The sequence below is a fragment of the Natator depressus genome, chromosome 8 (assembly GCF_965152275.1).
Source record: "Natator depressus isolate rNatDep1 chromosome 8, rNatDep2.hap1, whole genome shotgun sequence".
Lineage (NCBI taxonomy): Eukaryota > Metazoa > Chordata > Testudines > Cheloniidae > Natator > Natator depressus.
The window spans coordinates 55,687,639-55,707,853 of NC_134241.1; the positions used below are offsets into that span (position 1 = coordinate 55,687,639).

The 20,215-nt window shown below is 50.1% G+C and overlaps 1 protein-coding gene across 1 annotated transcript in view; it reads left to right on the forward strand.

Moving 5' to 3' along the window:
* The window catches only part of HMCN1 (hemicentin 1), a 335,320-nt gene that overhangs the window by 164,641 nt on the left and 150,464 nt on the right, over nucleotides 1-20,215 (forward strand). Inside the window, exons 21-25 of the mRNA XM_074961138.1 lie at nucleotides 5,100-5,259; nucleotides 5,864-6,038; nucleotides 14,706-14,833; nucleotides 18,339-18,611; nucleotides 19,916-20,011. Coding sequence (XP_074817239.1) covers nucleotides 5,100-5,259; nucleotides 5,864-6,038; nucleotides 14,706-14,833; nucleotides 18,339-18,611; nucleotides 19,916-20,011 — 832 coding nt within the window. The remainder of the gene's footprint in view (nucleotides 1-5,099; nucleotides 5,260-5,863; nucleotides 6,039-14,705; nucleotides 14,834-18,338; nucleotides 18,612-19,915; nucleotides 20,012-20,215) is intronic.

Here is a 20,215-nt window from a genome sequence, read left to right on the forward strand (position 1 = left end):
GAGCCGCCAACTGATGTCTCCGACGGGCCTCGGGACCAAGGTGGAATACAAGCTGGCCCATCGAGGTTGCTCACCCTCCAAAGGTGGCAGGAGGTCCCGCCACTTTGTGACGGGGCGGGACACCAGGGTGTGGGCGTGAAGGGTGTGAAGCGTGAGTGTATACAAATATTTCCGTGATGCAAGTTGAAAACTGACCGGTTGCAGTTCATGCAGCCGGCTCGCAGTGAAAGGGTGAGGGGTTTGTCGGGATCGGCAGGGTAGGGGCCCAATGGAAAGGTCCGGCGGGCCCGGGGTAGAGGATGGGCGTGGTACGCCCTCGCGCAAGGCTCGGTTGACATAAGCCCGAGCAGCGGGGGTCAAGGCGGCCTTCACCTCCTGAAGTACGCGCCGGGGAGTAGGGGGCTGGAGAGCCCCATGCGCCGAGCGAGCGTCAGGGGATCCAGCCAGTCTCTCCGGTCATAGTCCAGGAGGTCTCCGACCTTCGTGACTTCCGCCAAGACCAACCTCTGGCGCACCGAGCGGGACTCCGCCACCTGCACACGGAGTTGGGGGTTGTGTAGCAGGGGCTCCGTGAGGAGATCTGCTCCCACGGTGGCCGCCACGGACCTGGTCGTTAGAAACAGTTTCCAGGTCCGGAGGAGGTCCTGGTAGAAGACCGGCAGCCCAGAGAGGTCTCGCGGAAAACCTCTCGAACAAAGGTAAAAGAGCTGCCGGTCGTATCGGAGCCCTTGGAAGCGGCGCAGGAAGGCGTGCGCCAGTATGCTCCACGTTGAACTACCTGCACTGTAAAGGAGCCTCTGCAGGGCCTGGAGGCGGAAAACGCGGACCTGAGTGCACAGACACTTCAGGCCCTGTCCTCCTTCCTTCAGGGGTAAATGAAGAACTCCAACAGGGGCCCAGTGCATTCCCGACCAAAAGAACTCTAGAATCAATCTCCGGAGGTGGGTCAGGAAACCCAGGGCCGGGGCCAGGGTGTTGAGCCGGTACCAGAGCGTGGACAGGACTAGTTGGTTAAGCACCAGTGCTCTCCCTCGGAGGGAGAGACATCGGAGTAGCCCTGTCCATTTCCGGATCCGCTCTATCACCCCGCCCTCCAAATTTTGCCAGTTCTCCGGCGGGGAAGGGTGCGTGGCGGAAAGGTAAACGCCGAGATAGAGGACCTGCGCTCCACCGGATGGTCTGAAGCGCGGGTGGGAGGGAGCTTACCTGCCGCCAGTCCCCCACCGCCAAGCCAGAGCTCTTGACCCAGTTGACTCGGGCGGAGGAGGCTGCCGAATAGATGGCTTGGCATGCCTCCACTCGCGCCAGGTCGCCCGGGTCCTGGACCACGAGAAGTACGTCATCGGCATACGCCGACAGGACCAGCCGCAGCTCTGGCTCCCGCAGCACCAACCCTGTCAACCTCCTGCGGAGGAGACAGAGGAAAGGCTCGATCGCAAGAGCGTACAGCTGGCCCGAGAGGGGGCGCCCCTGTCGCACTCCTCGCCCGAAGCTGACCGGTTCGGTCAGGGTCCAGTTGAGCCTAACCAAACACTCCGCGGAGGCATACAGCACCCGGAGAAAACTCACAAACTGAGGTCCGAATCCAAACGCCTGCAGAGTGCTCAGGAGGTACCCAGGGTCTACTCTGTCGAACGCCTTCTCCTGATCAAGGGACAGGAGGGCGAACGACAGACCATCTCTCCGCCCGAGTTCCAAAAGGTCTCGGACTAGAAATAGGTTGTCAAAAATGCTGCGACCTGGGACAGTATAGGTCTGGTCTGGGTGGATCACGTCCGCCATCACGGACCCTAGCCGCAGCGAAATTGCTTTCGCTACAATTTTGTAATCCGTGCTAAGGAGTGAGACGGGACGCCAGTTTCGTAAATCGCGGAGGTCCCCCTTCTTCGGCAGCAAGGCGAGCACCGCTCGCCTGCACGACAGAGGGAGGATCCCGCCCTGCAAGGACTCAGCCCAGACAGTGACTAGGTCTGGGCCGAGGATGTCCCAGAACGCGCGGTAAAACTCCACGGTCAGCCCGTCCATGCCCGGAGATTTATTGGTGGGCATGCGGCGGAGGGCTTCCGAGAACTCGGCCAGGGTGAGAGGCAGCTCTAGCCGCTCTCGGTCGCCCATGCTGACCGTGGGGAGGTCCTCCCAGAGCACCCTGCAAGCGCCAGGATCGGTCGGATCCGGGGAGAAAAGGCTTGTGTAGAAGTCGCGGGCCCTCCCACACATCTCCTCCGGATCCGTGAGGGGGGTGCCGTCTTCCGCTAGAAGGCAGGTGACGTGCTTCTTGGCCCCCCTCGTTTTCTCCAGGGCATAGAAGAAGCGGGAGCCGCGGTCCATCTCCCGAAGGAGGCGGATGCGGGACCGGACGAAGGCGCCTCGGGCCCGGTGGTCCTCGAGGGCCCGAAGCTCCTCCCGCTTCTCCCGGCACACTCCGCAGAGGGACGGGTCCTCGGGGTCGGCAGCCAGGCGCCTCTCCAGCTCCAAGACCTCCCGTTCCAACTGCTCTATCGCCGCATTTCTCCGTCGGCTGGTGCTCCGAGTGTAGTCACGGCAGAAGAGCTTGGCGCGGACCTTCCCTAGATCCCACCATCGCCGCACCGAGGGAAAGGCACGCCATTGCTCTCGCCAGGCGAGCCAAAACTCCCGGAAGGACGTCACGAAGCTCTCGTCCTCCAACAGGCTATTGTTAAAGTGCCAATAGGCCGGCCCCGGTCTCTCTTAACAGGGAAGGTTCCAGAACAATCAGGAACCTTCTGGAGACAATTAAGACAGACAGGCTGATTGGCTGCCGGTGTTCTAATCAAGAAGCTGCTAGAATCAATTAAGGCAGACTAAATCAGGGCACCTGGGTTTAAAAAGGAGCTCACTTCAGTTTGTGGTGCACGTGTAAGGAACTGGGAGCAAGAGGCACTAGGAGCTGAGAGTGAGAACGCATACTGTTGGAGGACTGAGGAGGACAAGCATTATCAGACACCAGGAGGAAGGTCCTATGGTGAGGATAAAGAAGGTGTTGGGAGGAGGCCATGGGGAAGTAGCCCAGGGAGTTGTAGCTGTCGCACAGCTGTTCCAGGAGGCATTCTAGACAGCTGCAATCCACAGGGCCCTGGGCTGGAACCCGGAGTAGAGGGCGGGCCCGGATTCCCCCCAAACCTCCTAACTCCTGGTCAGACACAGGAGGAGTTGACCTGGACTGTGGATTCACGAAAATGGCCAAACTGAGGGCTGCCATGAAGCTCCAAGGCAAGCAAATCCACCAATAAGCGCAATACCCACCAAAGTAGAGGAGGAACTTTGTCACACATGGTAGAAGTCTCCAAATCTGTTGAGTCTCCAGAATTAGGATGGAAAGCTCACAGGGTTTTCTGTTATGATTCCCTGCACTTGCACTCATATTGCTTGCTGGAAAGAGAAGCAAAGGGTGGCCCCGGAAACAATGTAGAAAGTTATCCAGTTATTTCAGAACTTCTGGTCATTCCTAAAAACTTTTGGGTCAGAGTTTTTATTGTATCCAAGCCACTTTGTTTTCATCTCTGTTATAATCATTGGGACTGCATTCTACCCTCAGTTACTATTCTGTTGACTTCAGTAGCCTGGAGGTTGTATTGCTGTTATTAAGGGCAGAATTTGGCCTAGTGAATTATATTAAATATGTGGCTATTACATATTCCTCAACATAAAGTTTAAAGCAGCAGTGTCCAATTGAAGTCTATTGTCCCAGATCAAGTACTCAGATCCTTACTTATATACAAGTGAGCCAAATTCTCTTCTCAGTTATGCTGGTGTTATCCAGTCAACTTTAATGATACAGGTAAAGCCGAAAATTTGGCTGATAATCTGTATAAAAGATATATATATATATATATATATATGTGTCTAAATGAGTATTTGTAGATAGTTAATACAAATAAATGTAAGGCATATAAGAATATGTACCATTGTTCATAAGTTTGTAGGTTACATAAAGTTATTGTGCATTACAAATAGCTTCCTGAGTGCTTTCTTAGCCTTGTGTCAGAAGTCCAGCCCTTTAGGGAGCCTTACACCTCGAACATATTTTGGGGGGTGAGTTTAATTATACAATCCTTTGAGATGCAGTTTGAGATGTACCATCAGTAACAGTCTTGAGATGCAGTGGGGTGGGCGGAAGCAGCAATGGATTGGACTAGATCAGGGGAGGGCAAACTATGGCCCGTGGGCTAAATCTGGCCCGTCAGGGCTTTCAGTCCAGCCTGCAGGATTGCCAGTCCTGTGGCCAGCAGGGCTAAGGCAGGCTCCCTGCATGCCCTGGCTCTGCACCGATCCCGGAAGCGGCCAGCACCACGTTCCTGAGGCTCCTGGGGGAAGGGGGGGCAGAGGGCTTTGTGCGCTGCCCTTGCTTGCAGGCACTGCCCCCTGCAGCTCCCATTGGCTGGGAATGGGGAACCACGGCCAATGGGATCTTCGGGGGTGGTACCCACAGGCGAGGGCAGCATGTGGCTGAGTTGCCTGTCCCACCCCACCCCCAGGAGCTTCTGCCGGACATGCTGACCACTTCCGGGAGCGGTGCGGGTCCAGGGCAGCCAGGGAGCCTGCCTTAGCCCCGCTGTGCGCTGCTGCCACCCCGGAGCCACTCGAGGTAAATGGCGCTGAGCCAGAGCCCACACCTCTCTTGCACCCCACACCCTAACCCCCAGCCTTGAGCCCCCTGCATTGAGCCCCCTGCCGTGCCTCTCCTGCACCCCAATCCCCTGCCCTGAGCCCCCTCCCACACTCCGCAACCCCTCTTTCACCCCAACCTCTTGCCTTGAGCCCCTTCCTGCACACCACACCCTCCCCCTCACTCCCTCCCACACCCCAACCCCCTGCCCCAGCGCTACATTCATGACCCTGCATACAATTTCTCCACCCGGATGTGGGTGGAGAAAAGTTTGCCCACCCCTAGACTAGATAAACGGTTCTGAGCTACTTTTAGCCCTAACAAGCTTGATACTTCTAATATTTTAAATGTTTTTATTAGGCTTCATTTTAACTTTGGAAGCTTTGATTTCTATTTGATCAAGCACGTGTACATTGCTATTTTGTCTGAAAAAATGCATAGGGTTTTTATAATTTTTTTTTATTTTGCACAGAAAGGAGAGCTGATTCCTCCCCGGAATATGAAATTTTCTGCCAGGTCTGATGGAAGTTTGTATGTAGTTTCACCAGGAGGAGAGGAGACTGGGGAGTATATGTGCACAGCAACAAATGCGGCTGGTTATGCAACACGGAAAGTCCAACTAACTGTTTATGGTAAGTATAAGTTAAAACCAAACATATTTAGCCTCCAGCAAGCTCTGTTTTCAACTGCAAAATGCACTCAGTTGGAAAATCTGAAGTGCAACTCAGGTTTAACAAACTTCCCATTAACCAATATCTAATTGTGGCCCCCAGAGTTGCATGGTAGTGAGATCAGAGGGATTATGCTCCAAGAAGTATGGTTCCTTTAAAGCAGTCTGGTTTGTACAGTTGTCTGGCATTCACTTCTTGGAGCTCTTTGACTGGGGACCTCTGGCCTTATTCTATGATTCTGATTTCATTTATACTGGGGTAAACTGGCAGAAACTCTACAAAAGTTAATGGAATTACGCCTTGTGGGAGAGAACAGTGAAGCCCCTAGAGTGCCCCTTTTGATGCTTTCTGACCATCTCCCACTATCATCTGAAACCCTGTTTACCTGAAGGTTTGGACTATGCTCCAGGACAGTCAGATAAATAAGTTGGTTTTTTTGTATACTGAATATGATATAGGATAGTATAATCTGAAAAAGTTTAATTTACGCCACATTATTTTATCTTGCACATGTATAAATAGACAACATATTTATTTCACTTTATTAACATGTTTCTTATTTTAGTGAAACCCAGAGTGTCCAGGCCTGGAGACCAGCAAGGAGGTACATATGACAAACCCATAGAGATTTCAGTGACTGCAGGGGAAGATGTCACACTTCCGTGCGAGGTGAAGAGTTTACCACCCCCCATAATTACCTGGGCCAAAGAAATGCAGCTTATCTCTCCATTCTCTCCAAGGTAACAAAATGTGATAGAAACGAAACAAAATGCAATTTCTTCTAAGCTCTTAGGTTTTTGGAAGTTTTTATTTTTTTTAACTGCCTGTTCCATTCTGATGAGTGAGGAAGGCATTGGAAAGTCTGTACTTCTGTGTCAGCTGGTTCTGAAATTCTCATTCCCAAACTCAGCACATTATTCACCTTTTTGAACTGATTTTTTTAGACTTTCCTGCTGTTGGCATTTTACTATTTTTTTCCCCAGGCTCTCAGATTCTGCTCTTGGTTCTTCCAGTGTAAAACCAGAATTAGTTTATAGTGGTGACTGGACTAACTCTGCATTTACATTGGGGGTGGGGGGCAGGGTGGAGGCGGGGAAAGTGAGAGCAAAATCCATCTCTTAAATTCTACAGGCCTACAAAATTTTACCATGGTCTTTGTGGGCCTCCATATTCTGTATAATACTATGTTGTTTTGTCTAGCATATTTCTTACAACATGTATCACAAAACACTTCATAGATGTAAATAAACCAATCTGAAAGAGAGCTTTTAATCCTTGTGGCTGTCTTTTAAAGCTCTGAACATTACTAAAACCATATTTCAGTCATGGTATATACTGTACTCCAATATGCATTTATAAGCAAAAACAAGCATTAGAAGTCACCACAGTGTTTCACTCCTCAGGAGGCCAAGTCCAAATAGCCTTCTGTACACAGACACCTCATTATTATCATTTAATATTTATTTTATGGTGGCGCCCAGAACTGATCATCTGTGCTTGATCTTAAATCTTTAAAAGTTCCATTTTCTTTTACAGTTATATGTTTCATCACTGAGTTATGGGGAGAATTGTCTGTGTTATATGAAGTATGAATTCCTAATAGAATATGAATGACCTTTAATGTTTAAAAGTGGTTGCAGGTATCCACTTATTGCCATTGTATCTTGGATTCAGAAACTCTCCAGCTGCTTTTAAAAATGTGAAAACATATTAATTTAGGGCTTATGAAAAGTGTTGAACTGACTGCCCTGGAGACTGAAGTTCTTTGTCTGCCCATCAGTTACAGCATGGGCAGCAGTGGTACAAGCTTTCCTCATGATGCCCTGTTAATGTACCTCAGTCCTTATGTGCAGGGACCATCTTTAGGGGTGAGATGGTTTATTCCCCAAGTTAATTCTGGCCAGATTGTGCCCTGGCTCTTGTAGTGTTGTACAAGATTGGGGATGGCCCAAGGAGGCATTCCCCCCCCCGCCCACCATACCCCAGCTAAGGGGCAGGCATAGTTTCAGTTCCCCTGAGTACAGGGCCTGCTGACACCATCATGGCTACAGCCCTCTTGAAAAGGGGGCATGGACCTGTCCCCACCACACCAGCCAGCAGAGCTGGCCAGACATAGGGGAGAGCATGCTGTGCCCTTTTAGAACCTCCCAGACATTGCCATGCAGTGGGGTTAAGTCTCAGCCCCCAATATGGGCCAGTGCCTTAGGGTGCATATACACTGCGACATTCTTTCAATGGCATGTAGTATATATACACACACAGCCCTCCTAGTACAGGTATAAATAGTAGCACAGATGATGAGGCATAGAGTAACTCAGTAAAGACATGGCTGCAAGGTGTGAGTATGTACCTGGGGTACATATCCTACATGTTCTCTACTGGCCCAAAACATGCCTTCTGTCTGTGCTGCTGTTTTTAGCAGTGTAGTGTCCTGCTACTAGAGCCTTTCCCTTTGCAGGAAAAGACTCCAGCAGCAGGGAAAGGCTCTGACAGTGGGGAAAGTGTCTGGCAGCACCTCTCTGCTGGAGACCACCTCCTCCACAGGCAAATGTTTTTACAGCAGGGAAGCTCCCTGCTGCTGATGCTCTTCTCCACAGCAGGGAAAGACTGTTAGGTCCCCCCTGCTGGAGCCCTTCCCTGCCACAGGGAAAGGCTCTGGCAGTGGATAAAGGCTGTGGCAGGGGGTGGTGGCTCAGCCTTTCCCTGCAGCCTCCCTTCTGGCACAGCATTTCCTTGCTGCCGTGAAAGTCCCTGGCAGCGGGGAGCAGCTGAAGCCTTTTACCGCTGCCTCCTGTTTGTCGGAGCCTTTCACTGATAAGTGTAACTACACACTGTAGTGTCAACAGGGTGTGCTTTTCACTATGGCATGTGGCTGCATGTACGCTGCACACCGCTGAAAATGGTGTGTAGTGTAGACATGGCCTTAATGACAAAGTCTGGCCCTCAGATTTTGCCCTTTCTCCTGAGACTGCAACAGAGTTAGCAATTACAGTTGTGCAGGTGGTTTTTGTAATGAGTGCTTTTGTGTATGGGGAGCGAATGTGTTTGTAAATATTTGTATGGTTGCTTTAGCATCTGTGATACAGCATGGCCAGAGGGCAGCAGGAGAGTATTAGAAGGGAGCCTTATTCCCTGTAGAGGGAAGAAAGTTTGCTATAGACTAATTAAAGCACCTGAAGCCAATTAGAGCACCTGAAGCCAGTCACATGACAAAACCCCCCTGCTTCAATCAGACCAGGAGGAGTTGGAGCAGAGAGCAGTTTGAAGGAGTTGGAGCAGAGGAGAGTTTGGAGAAGTGCCGTGGCTGGCTAGAAGACCAAGACCCTAGGTAAAGAGACACCCGGCTTGTGCAGAGAGAGAGGGCAGGAAGCCCCACAAGCTGAAGACCAGGAGAGGGAAGTAGCCCAGGGGAAGGAAGCACTAGTTCAAGTGGTTTACCACTATCCCTAGGGCCCCTGGGCTGGGACCCGGAGTAGAGGGCAGGCCCAGGTCCCTCCCTCTCCACTACCCTTCTCTGGGTTACTAGTGGAACAGTAGATACCCTAGTTCTGGGGCAGGAATCTGCACCCTGAACCTCCCCCAAGAAGAGGAAGCGCGGGACCCATCATAATCGTACCGGCAATTTGCCACACCTGCTGTCAGAAGTGGGGTCTATGCGCTGGGGACTTAAACCAGAGTTAGCCAAAACCCTCCCGTCCCTAAGATGGACGACGTGGTCAAGGCCCTAATACAAGCCATCGCCGCCCAGCAGGAGGCTACGCGGGTCCAAGCAACCGCCCAACAGGAGACGACTCGGATGCAGCAGGAGACTAATTGTCTGTTGATGAGTCAGGCTGCCCAGGACCGAGCCCTGCTGCAAGAGCTGGTGAACCAGATGAAGGCCCTTATGGAGCTGAACCTCAACTGCGACGGGACCCGGACCATACGGGCTGGCCACTGCCTACAGAAAATGACACGGGAGGATGATGTGGAAGCATACCTCCTGGCTTTTGAAAGAGCAGCCCTGCAGGAGGCCTGGCCCCGAGATCAGTGGTCTGGTATTCTCACCCCGTTCCTGTGTGGGGCGGCCCAGAAGGTCTACTACGATATGGCCACGGAGACTTCAGCAGATTACCCCCAGCTGAAGGCAGAGATCCTGGCCAGATCCGGAGTAACGATGGCATTGCAAGCCCAGAGATTCCATGAATGGCAGTATACAGAGAACAAGACACCCCGATCATAATTGTTTGACCTGATCCACCTGGCCCGGAAATGGCTGCACCCTGAGGCCCTCAGCTCTGAGAAGATGATGGAGCTCCTGGTACTGGCCGGTATATGAGGGGGCTACCACCAGGCCTCCAGGCTTGGGTTGGCCAGAATGACCCCTCCACCTATGATGAGTTGGTCGCCCTCGTGGAGAGACAGCTGGCAGCCCATGAACTGTTCCAGACCCCAGGGGGTGAGACATGGCAAAACAGAAAGCCAGTCCCAAACCCAAGGCCCCGGACTGTCGAGAACTCCAGGAGAACCATAACTGGGAGGAAAGACACCAAGGAATGGCCCGAGGCCCAGAAGGGATCTGGGGGTTTGGGAAGAGAGGGCTGGGGGGGCCGGCCAAATAGCCCCAGGCAGAGGGCGGCAACCAGAGTAAGGGGGCAGTGTTACGAGCGTGAGGAATTGGGGCATATAGCAGCCCAATGCCCCAACAGGGAAGAGCCTATGCAGTGTAATCTGGGGGATCACGGGGAGCAATGTGGCCTAATCAGCTTGGTAGGGGTCGCAATGACCTCGCATGGGTATACAAGATCAGTAAAAATGAATGGTATTGAGACCACAGCATTAGTAGATTCCAGGAGTGCTGTCACACTGGTTTCAGGGAAGTTGATGGGGCAAGACCAACTAACCCGGGCCAAAAACACAGGGGTAACGTGCGTTCGTGGCATCGTAAATTTCTACCCCACAATCCCGGTACGGATTGAGATCCAGGGGAATACTACCAGGGTGACAGCAGGGGTGGTCCCTAGGCTCCCCTACCCTGTCTTAATTGGTAGGGACTTCCCCGGGTTTGAGAGCTTACTCCCCCCAGTAGAGCCAGGGGAGGGTAGCAACCCCTGGGCTGAGACGGAGGCACCTACAGATAGCCTCACCCCAATGTTTGCCAAATTTGCCCCAGAGTTGTTCTCATCCCCCAGAAAACCCCGAAAGTCTAGACGGGAAAGGAGGGCAGATAAAAGATTAGGGACCAGGATTCTAGCAGAGAACCAGAAAACTTCCCTTGTTGGTAGGCGAACCCTTTCAGGAGGCCAGGAGATAATTCAGGCTAGTGAGGACTCGGAGGCGGTTCCTAGCCTAAGTAGGGGCAACCCAGGGGGCGGAATAGAAACAGGCCCCCTGGAATTAGGCCAGATTGGTACCGCATGTGAGAATTTCGGGCAGGACTAAGCCAATGACCCGCTATATGCGAATGTGAGGGAGGAGGTAGAAGTAAATGGCGTACCCGTGGAAGGAAAGACCAAAGGCCCAAGGCCATATCATGTGCTCAAACGCAATCTGTTGTACAGGATAGAGCAAATACGAGGGGAAGAAGTAGAGCAACTCTTAGTCTTACAGAAACACACAAGGGCAGTACTACAGTTAGCTCACAGTCATCTATTTGGGGGACATCTAGGAGTAGACAAGACACTGGATAGAGTCCTAAGAAGGTTTTATTGGCCAGGAACACGTGCAGAGGTGCAGTGCTATTGTGCCTCTTGCCCTGAATGCCAGTTGCATAGCCCCTGACCTCACTTGTGGGCCCCATTAGTACCGTTGCCTATTATTGAAGTCCCTTTCGAGAGGATAGCCATGGACATAGTGGGCCCACTGGAAAGATCGGCACGGGGCCACCAAAACGTACTAGTCATCCTTGACTACGCCACACGGTATCCAGAAGCCATTCCTTTAAGAAACCCCACATCCAAGGCAATAGCAAAAGAACGACTCCAGGTTTTTGCCAGAGTGGGAATTTCTAAGGAGATCCTGACAGACCAAGGAACCCCTTTCATGTCAAAATTAATGAAAGACTTATGTACCCTACTCCGCATCCATACGGACCTCAGTCTACCGTCCACAAACAGATGGACTGGTTGAGCGGTTTAACCGTACCCTTGAACGTATGATCCGGAAGGTGGTAGCAGAGGACGGAAAAGACTTGGATACCCTTCTACCGTATCTAATGTTTGCTATACAGGAAGTCCCCCAGGCATCCACTGTTTTTTCTCCCTTTGAACTACTATATGGACGCCACCCACACGGAATATTAGATCTTGCCAAGGAAGATTGGGAAGAACAACCCAACCAAGGAAAGAATGTCATTGAACACATGACACAGATGAGAGAGCAAATAACTCGAGTAACCCCTATAGTACGAGAACATTTGGAAAAAGCACAAGAGGCCCAGCAGACATATTACAACTGTCGGGCGAAAGTACAGAGATTTCAGCCGGGGAAACGGGTGATGGTGCTAGTGCCGACAGCAGAAAGCAAACTCCTAGCCAGCTGGCATGGACCATATGAGATAGTGGAAGCCATTGGGGAGGTGGACTATAAGGTCAGACAACTAGACCGCCGAAGGCCAGAGCAAATCTACCACATCAACTTACTGAAGCCCTGGCGTGACCGAGAGACATGCCTGGCCATTCGGGGAGCTCCACCCCAGACATACGACCCACAGGGGCAGGTGAAGATATCTCCTGAGTTAACTCCAGAACAACGAACAGAGGTCATTGATATGATCCAATGGAACCAGGATGTGTTCTGTACACAGCCGGGCCGTATGACACTGGTCCAACATCATATTGTCACCAGTCCCGGAGTAAGTGTGATGATAAGACTGTACCGAATACCAGAAGCTAAAAGGGAAGAAATTAGGACAGAAGTGAACAAGATGCTGGAACTCGGGGTTATTGAAGAATTCCACAGCCAGTGGTCCAGCCCTATCATCCTAGTCCCCAAGCCTGATGGCACCCTGAGGTTTTGCAACGACTTCCAGAAGTTGAATGAAGTATCCCAATTCGATGCCTATCCGATACCACGCATTGATGAGCTAGTTGATCAGTTAGGCAAGTCCCAATACCTAACCACTCTGGACCTGACCAAAGGATATTGGCAAATTCCCCTGGCTGAGAATGCCAAGGAAAAGACTGCCTTCTCTACACCCGATGGCCTGTTCCAATACACTGTCCTCCCTTTTGGACTCCATGGGGCCCCTGCAACATTCCAACGACTTATGGACAAATTGCTAAAAGTAAAGGAGTACTTGTGGCACCTTAGAGACTAACCAATTTATTTGAGCATAAGCTTTCGTGAGCTACAGCTCACTTCATCGACCCCATGCCAACTATGCCGCCGCCTATCTAGACGACATAGTCATCCATAGCCCTGACTGGGAAATGCACCTACGAAAAGTAGAAGCGGTGCTAGACGCCCTGCGGAAGGCTGGCCTCACTGCCAACCCTCTCAAATGTGTGATAGGACTAACTGAGGCCAGATACCTCAGGTATGTAGGAGGGAGAGGTTTGGTGAAACACCAGTGGAATAAAGTGGAGGCAATACAAGGTTGGCCTCGACCAGTCCGCAAAAAGCAGGTCAGAGCATTTCTAGGGATAGTAGGATACTATCGGAGATTCATCCCTCATTTCGCCACAAGAGCAGGGCAATTGACGGATTTGATAAAGGCTCGGGGCCCCAAGATAGTAAAGTGGACTGATGCGGCAGAAGGAGCATTTGCAGATTTAAGGACAGCCCTTTGCTGCCATCCAGTACTCATAGCCGCAGACTTCGAGAAGGAATTCATCCTACAAACAGATGCCTCAGACGTAGGGCTAGGAGCTGTCCTTTCACAGATGGTAGGGGAGGAGGAACACCCGATCTTGTACCTCAGCCGGAAACTCCTCCCCAGGGAACAAAAGTACGCCGTCGTTGAAAAGGAATGTCTGGTGGTAAAATGGGCTATGGAGACTCCCCGCTACTACCTACTGGGGCGGCGGTTTACCCTTGTAACAGAGCACGCTCCACTCCAGTGGGTGCACAGAAACAAGGAGAAGAACGCAAGAGTGACTAAGTGGTTCCTATCCCTGCAGCCCTTCCATTTCCAGGTACAGCATAGGGCCGGAAGCCAGCACGGCAACGCTGACGGCCTATCACGACAGCACTGCTTCTCGTCCCAAGTAGCCCAACCTCATGGTGTTGAGCAGGGAGTGGGGATATGTGATACTGCATGGCCAGAGGGCAGCAGGAGAGTACTAGAAGGGAGCCTTATTCCCTGTAGAGGGAAGAAAATTTGCTATAGACTAATTAAAGCACCTGAAGCCAATTAGAGCACCTGAAGCCAGTCACATGATAAAACCCCCCTGCTTCAATCAGACCAGAAGGAGTTGGAGTAGAGAGCAGTTTGAAGGAGTTGGAGCAGAGGAGAGTTTGGAGAAGTGCCGTGGCTGGCTAGAAGACCAAGACCCTAGGTAAAGAGACACCCGGCTTGTGCAGAGAGAGAGAGGGCAGGAAGCCCCACAAGCTGAAGAGCAGGAGAGGGAAGTAGTCCGGGGAAGGAAGCACTAGTTCAAGTGGTTTACCACTATCCCTAGGGCCCCTGGGCTGGGACCCGGAGTGGAGGGTGGGCCAAGGTCCCTCCCTCTCCACTACCCTTCTCTCTGGGTTACTAGTGGGACAGCAGATACCCTAGTTCTGGGGCAGGAATCTGTGCCCTGAAACGCCCCCCCCCAGAAGAGGAAGCGTGGGACCCATCATAATCGTACCAGCAATTTGCCACACATCTCACACATATTAATTTTTGATCACATCACCCCTTTGAAGTAAGGAAGTATTACTATCCTCATTCTACTCTGAGGCACAGAGAAATTAAGTTACTTGCTCATGGTCACTGAACCAGACCTGCAAAATGGAACCCAGCCTTCCTGAGTCTCTGATTAGTGCTTTAATCACAAGACCATCCTTATTCCCTAGATGAAGTGGACTTCACCAAATGGACTAAACTTGAGCAATTGGTTAATAGCAACCTGACTTGGGCTGACCTTGAGCCTGTGACTTAGGTGAAAGTGTTCCATATCTTATTACCAATCCCATGAATCACACATTCCTCAAAAAGTTTGTTTCCACTAGAAAAAGGGCAGGATTTAAGGAGTCCTGTGAGTACCCGAAACACCTACAGTTTGTCCTGTGGATCCTGCCATGTTTCAGATTATTTGCTTTGTATTCTGAATTTATTGATTCAGTAATGAGTTAGGAAAAATTTAGGAATGATAAATCACAATTATAGTTTAATAAAAACCATCTCAACTGCACTAAATGTCATGCTAAACAGGACTATTTTAGTTCATGGTATTTATTAGTAATGTCTAAGTAAAGCTCATTCTTCTCTCCTATTTTTCCAGACACACCTTCCTTCCCTCAGGGTCAATGAAAATCACTGAGACGCGAGTTTCAGACAGCGGAATGTATATCTGCATGGCCACAAATATTGCTGGGAATGTGACTCAATCAGTAAAGCTAAATGTACATGGTGAGTTATTTAACTACAAGAATAATCCCTTCTGGAGGTCCTACTAGGGAAGCCACTGTAATTTAGGTGCCTAAACTTTTTCATAGTATGAACCACGTCTCATAGGCATCTCCCTGTCCTATTTAGTATCACCTGGACTACACCCTCCTCCCATTTGCTATCACATAACCTACTTCCTTCTCTTCTCTTAATGTGATTTAGAAAGTTGAAACCTGGAGGAAATATAGCACCATATGATCAGTCTGCTCTCCTTGAACCACTAGAGCTTTATGGACTGAGAACTGCTGTTCTAATGCAAAGTAGCCAGAATGTCCACAAATATTTACAAAACTTTCATTCATATTTACCAATCCGGGGGGCACACACAGAATCTACTTGCCTGCCTTTTCTCATGGTGGTATATTATAGTGGAAAAACTAATGATATTTCAGTTGGCCATCAAAAAAATTGCACAGACTCCATTGCAAGGTTGAGATACTGGTAAGTAGTATAATGGCAAGGGCTGCAGTCTTGTTCATGTGGTATATTGAGGACTGTGCTGGAATTGCAAGCGATCAGTTTGGGGGAGGGAGGGGAGAGAAAGGTGTTCCCAGTTCTGCTTGCAGGCTGCAGGACTCTATAGGAAAACATGGAATCAGAGTCAGTTTGTAACCATCCATGCTAGAGAAAGATAGGGTGAGTTGCTAAGTTCCCTCTAAGCCGCACGGCTGCACAGCAGCCTATTAAGCGCCACGCAGGCGCTCAGGGCTGTGGCGGAGACAGGTGCCTCTCCCCCGGACCTGCCGCGGTGCCCCTCCCCCGGCCCCGACTCAGCACGGCCCAGAGAGTACCGGGTTTATAATGGCGCCAGGCCCACGCTCAGCAGGGGCCCAGCGGTCCGGCCCGGCGCTCCACTTCACTTGCGCTGTGGCCCAGCAGCTGAAGTGCTGGCTCCTCTCCAGCTCCTCCCCCATGCTACTCTAGGCCCACTGGCCCAGGGCTGCTCCCCCTCGCTCGCCCCCCCTCGCTCCTCTCAGCTGGCCGATTGAGGGCTCCTCTCTCTGTCCCTGCCCTCCATCAGCGGCAGGCAACAGCTGCTGGCTGCCTGCCAGTGATGGGAGTCGGCGGGTGGAAAGGAGTCCACAGATGCTGCCACTCCTCTGGTGTGGGACCGTCTGCTGCTTCGGACTCCCCCGGGGAGCCCAAAGCGGCAGACTGTCACTGGCAGCCCGGACTGCGGACGGACCTGCCACGACCCAGGAAGAGGTGCCCCAATCCCCAGCCTGGACCTGCCGCGGTCGGGGAAGAGGCGCCTCAACCCAGCCCCGGCCCAGACCTGTGGCGCCTATCCCGTAGTCCCACCCCCAGAGCTGCTGCGGCGGGGAGAGGTGCCTCTCCCCGCCAGACCAGGTGCTGCTGCAGGGAGAGACCTGGTGGGAGTCCTCTCTCCCCACCGTAGGCCCGGGGCAGCCTGCACCCCAAACCCCTCATCCCCAGCTCACACCCCCAGCCGGAGCCATCACCCCCCCACACCCTAAATCCCTGCCCCAGCTCCCTCCTGCATCCCAAACACCTCATCCATGGCCCCACTGCAGAGCCCTCATCGTCTCCTGCACCCCAACCCTCTGCCTCAGCCCTGAGCCCCTCATCTTCAGCCCCACCCCAGAGCCCGCACCCGCAGCCGGAGTCCTCACCCCCCTGCACTCCAACCCTCTGCCCCAGCCCTAAGCCACCTCCCACACTCCAAACCCCTCGGCCCCACCCCTGCCACGTGAATTTTGTTATGTGCACCAATATGGAGGTGATGTGTGACACATCACCTCCATATTGGTGCACATGACAAAGTTCATTTGCACATGTGTGGGGAAAATTAGAGGTAACATTGGTGAATTGTGCTTTTCTGTTTTAGAGAGCAGCCTGCTTTGTCTTTCTCTGGTTTGGGGTTCATGTGTGCTACTGTTCTGAATTTAAAGAAATAAAGTAGTGTTATGTTGCAACCTTCCAGCATGAGTATATAAAATTTTTATCTAACTTCTCTGCATGTATGCCATGAACATAACGGTTAATTGTTTCGGAGTTTCCTTATGTGTAGGGCTGCAGTTTGTCATGGTGGTGAAAAAGTCATGGATACCATGGCTTCTCCATCTTCAGCTTCCATGTAGGAAGGCTCTAGGTGGGTTGCTCACTGGCCAATGTGGAGGGCAGGCCCCACGGAAGAGGTGGGGTCAGAGAGCGAACCTGCCTCTCACTCATCATGCAGCCTCAACTCACGTCATGATAGGGCTGTGACTGGGCCAAACTTGAGAGAGCAGAGAGACAGCAGGCGCTGTGACCTGATGTGCCAAGGCACAATGCCTGGAGTGGGGAGCCAGGCCCAACCCCTGGGGCCCCGGAGCTACGGCTGCCCACGGCTTAGATGAGTGTGGGGCAGGCTTGCTCCCAACACCTAGCCCCAGCCCTGCTGGACACAGGAGCTGCTGCTGTCCAGGGTGAGTGCAGGGTGGAATCACTCTCAACCCCAGGCCCAGCTCCATGGGACCCAGGAGCTGCCACTTGCCTGTCTGTAGGGGTGTGTGAGGCAGGCTCCCTCTCAACCCTCGAGCCCAGCCCCAAGGAACACAGGAGTTACCATGGCCTGTGCCCAGGATGAATGCAGGGTGGAGTCTCTCTTGAAGCCACTCTCTTCCCCAGGGCCTCTCCTCCTCAACAGGCTCGGATTAGGGTTGTGGTACTGGAGCAGAAGGTGATGCTGGAGGTGTGTGGTGCCCCCTTCGTGGGATGAGGAGGAGGCAGTGGTGGTGCAGGAGGAGAGCACTGGCCTGCTGTGATTTTGAAGAGATATTGTTGAATTTTATTTGTCGTGGCCCTTTTTTATCAAATATCCAGGAACAGTTACTAAACCCATGACTATTACTACATTTAGTGTGGCTGTTCTGTGATTTTTAATTAAAAATGTCCATGACAAATCTGTATCCCTACTTGAGTCTTTTTATCTTTAGTGATTCCTATAAAGAAAAGCATTGGGGCAAGGCAGTTATAATATTGATTTGTACCATATTTTTATTCTTTGAGACCAGCAACAATCTTTTCCAGCCACATTTTATCTTCCTGTCTGAATTTAGCCTAGAAACATACATAGCTGGGATTAAGAGGAAGGAAGTTAGAATGTCAAAGAGCAAATTTAATTGACTTTATCTTAAAGCTTTTGAATTGTTTTGTACTCTGTGGAGCCAATACCCAGGAGCTCTTTAAAATGTGCTTGGAAGAATGAGAGTACAATACTTCTTTGGAAATAATGTTTTAGGATTTTAAATGTAGTGTCCCCAAATGACTTAAGCAATGGCATACTGTAAATCTTGTCTGCAGAAACATTCAGTTCTGATTGCTTGATGTTACTTAGGGACATTAAATTGCATTGGGCAAGGGAAGGTATTTTCTAAAAGGATAACACTGACCATATTTCCTCCATGAATAGTCTGCCAGATCGTCTTTTCCTCATTACCATGGATTTATTTGTCTTGCCTAGTTCCTCCAAAGATACAACGTGGGCCTCGAGTTATGAAAGTACAAGTTGGTCACAGAGTTGATATACCGTGCAATGCTCAAGGAATCCCACCCCCAACAGTCACCTGGTTCAAAGGCAGAAGTACCATGTTAATAGATGGAGGACAGTATATCAGCAATCTGGATGGAACACTGAGCATCAGCAAAGTCCAGTTTTCAGACTCTGGAATCTACAAGTGTGTTGCTAGTAACATAGCTGGCAGTGATGAATCGGAGATAACAATACAAGTTCAAGGTATTTATAACATGGCCTGAGTCTTGGACTTACAGCTGTGATCAAGTGTAGCTTTATGTTAATATATGTTATACCTTGTGTTGTGGGGGAAGATAAACTGTTGCACTTTCAGAGAGGTAGACTCAGTGATTCAGAGGATCTTAGATTCCACTGACCTGTAACTGATCCTACTTAGGAAACATATCACTATTGACACTGCTGCCTGACCCAGTATCAAAATCTACATACGTTTCAAATGCTGTAATATGATGTGATTGTTTTGAGCAGGAGGAGGTACAGAGAAACATTAGATAGTTTGCAAAAATATGAAACGAAACAAAACTTTTTAATTCTTTTAATTTTGAAAGGGACCTTCTTGTGGTTGGTTGATATTACAAGGGGGATCAAAATCAGCCTTAACTATGGTGAGGCTTCCTTTGCTCCATAATAAACAACACACCTACGAGACTGCATTAGAATCCTGGATCTATTGCTCCAAAAACACAAACATCTGTCACTTGAGCTAAAGGAACAGATCTGTTAGCTCTACATGTAGGAGGACTCTTGTTCTTTTTAAAATGCAAACAACCAACAGTGGGCAACATGTTCACACAAATATAATGTCTGAGTCTTTCCTCACTTACTTGCTTTACATGGATACAATTCTATTGACTTCAGTGGAGGTACTTCTCATTTATAGTGGTCTTAAAGCCCATACCCTGAGCATTAACACTGCTGACAACAGGATTTGGCCCATAATTCCCAAAACAGTGAAACAGAATTGGGTTCAGAACTATCTACAATAAAAAGTGTTAATAACTTTGCTTATTATGAACTATTTTCTTCAGATACACTGAGCACGTGAGTTTTCAAGGAGATGCAAGACAGAAAGTCCGAATGGGTAGGATGGTGTCTTTGAGCTACAGGAAGACAAAGAAACATTATGAAAACAATCAAAATTTCAAAGCAGGATAATTCTTTTAATGATCTGTAGCTCAAAAACAGTTTGTCCAATTTCCATCAAATTTTGCAGAAACATCCTCTGCCTTCACAGTAAATATAGCAATTGTCAGAGCAAACCAATTTGGACTAGATTCTGAAATCCTAATTCACACTGAGTCATAGTTTAATGTTTAAGTCATCCCAGTGAAATAAATGGGACTGCTGGAATACTTCCATCTACTGAGTGTGTGTAAGGATATGAGAATCAGGCCATCTGAGAATGGGAAGGAATAAAGAGGTGTAAATTGCTTGTGTACATGGTATGTTTTGACATTTGAGAGGAGGGACTAAGATTATTTACTCTGTTTCTGTTTTCCTTTTAGAACCTCCTACAGTAGATGATCTTGACCCTCCTTACAACACTCCATTCCAAGAAAGAGTTGCAAATCAACGTGTTTCATTTCCATGTCCAGCAAAAGGTGTGCAACACTGTAACCATTTTGGCTGATAACTATATTTTTTCTCTTAGGCACTCATAGTTGCAATGCATCTTGGAGTTTTCTGGAAAGATAAAAGTGTATAGTCCTTCTTAAATACAACATCTCACCAGGATATTAAAAAAAAACTTAACACTAAGAAAAAGGGCCATGGCTATTAAGTAATTTAACTAATTAGGTAGTATA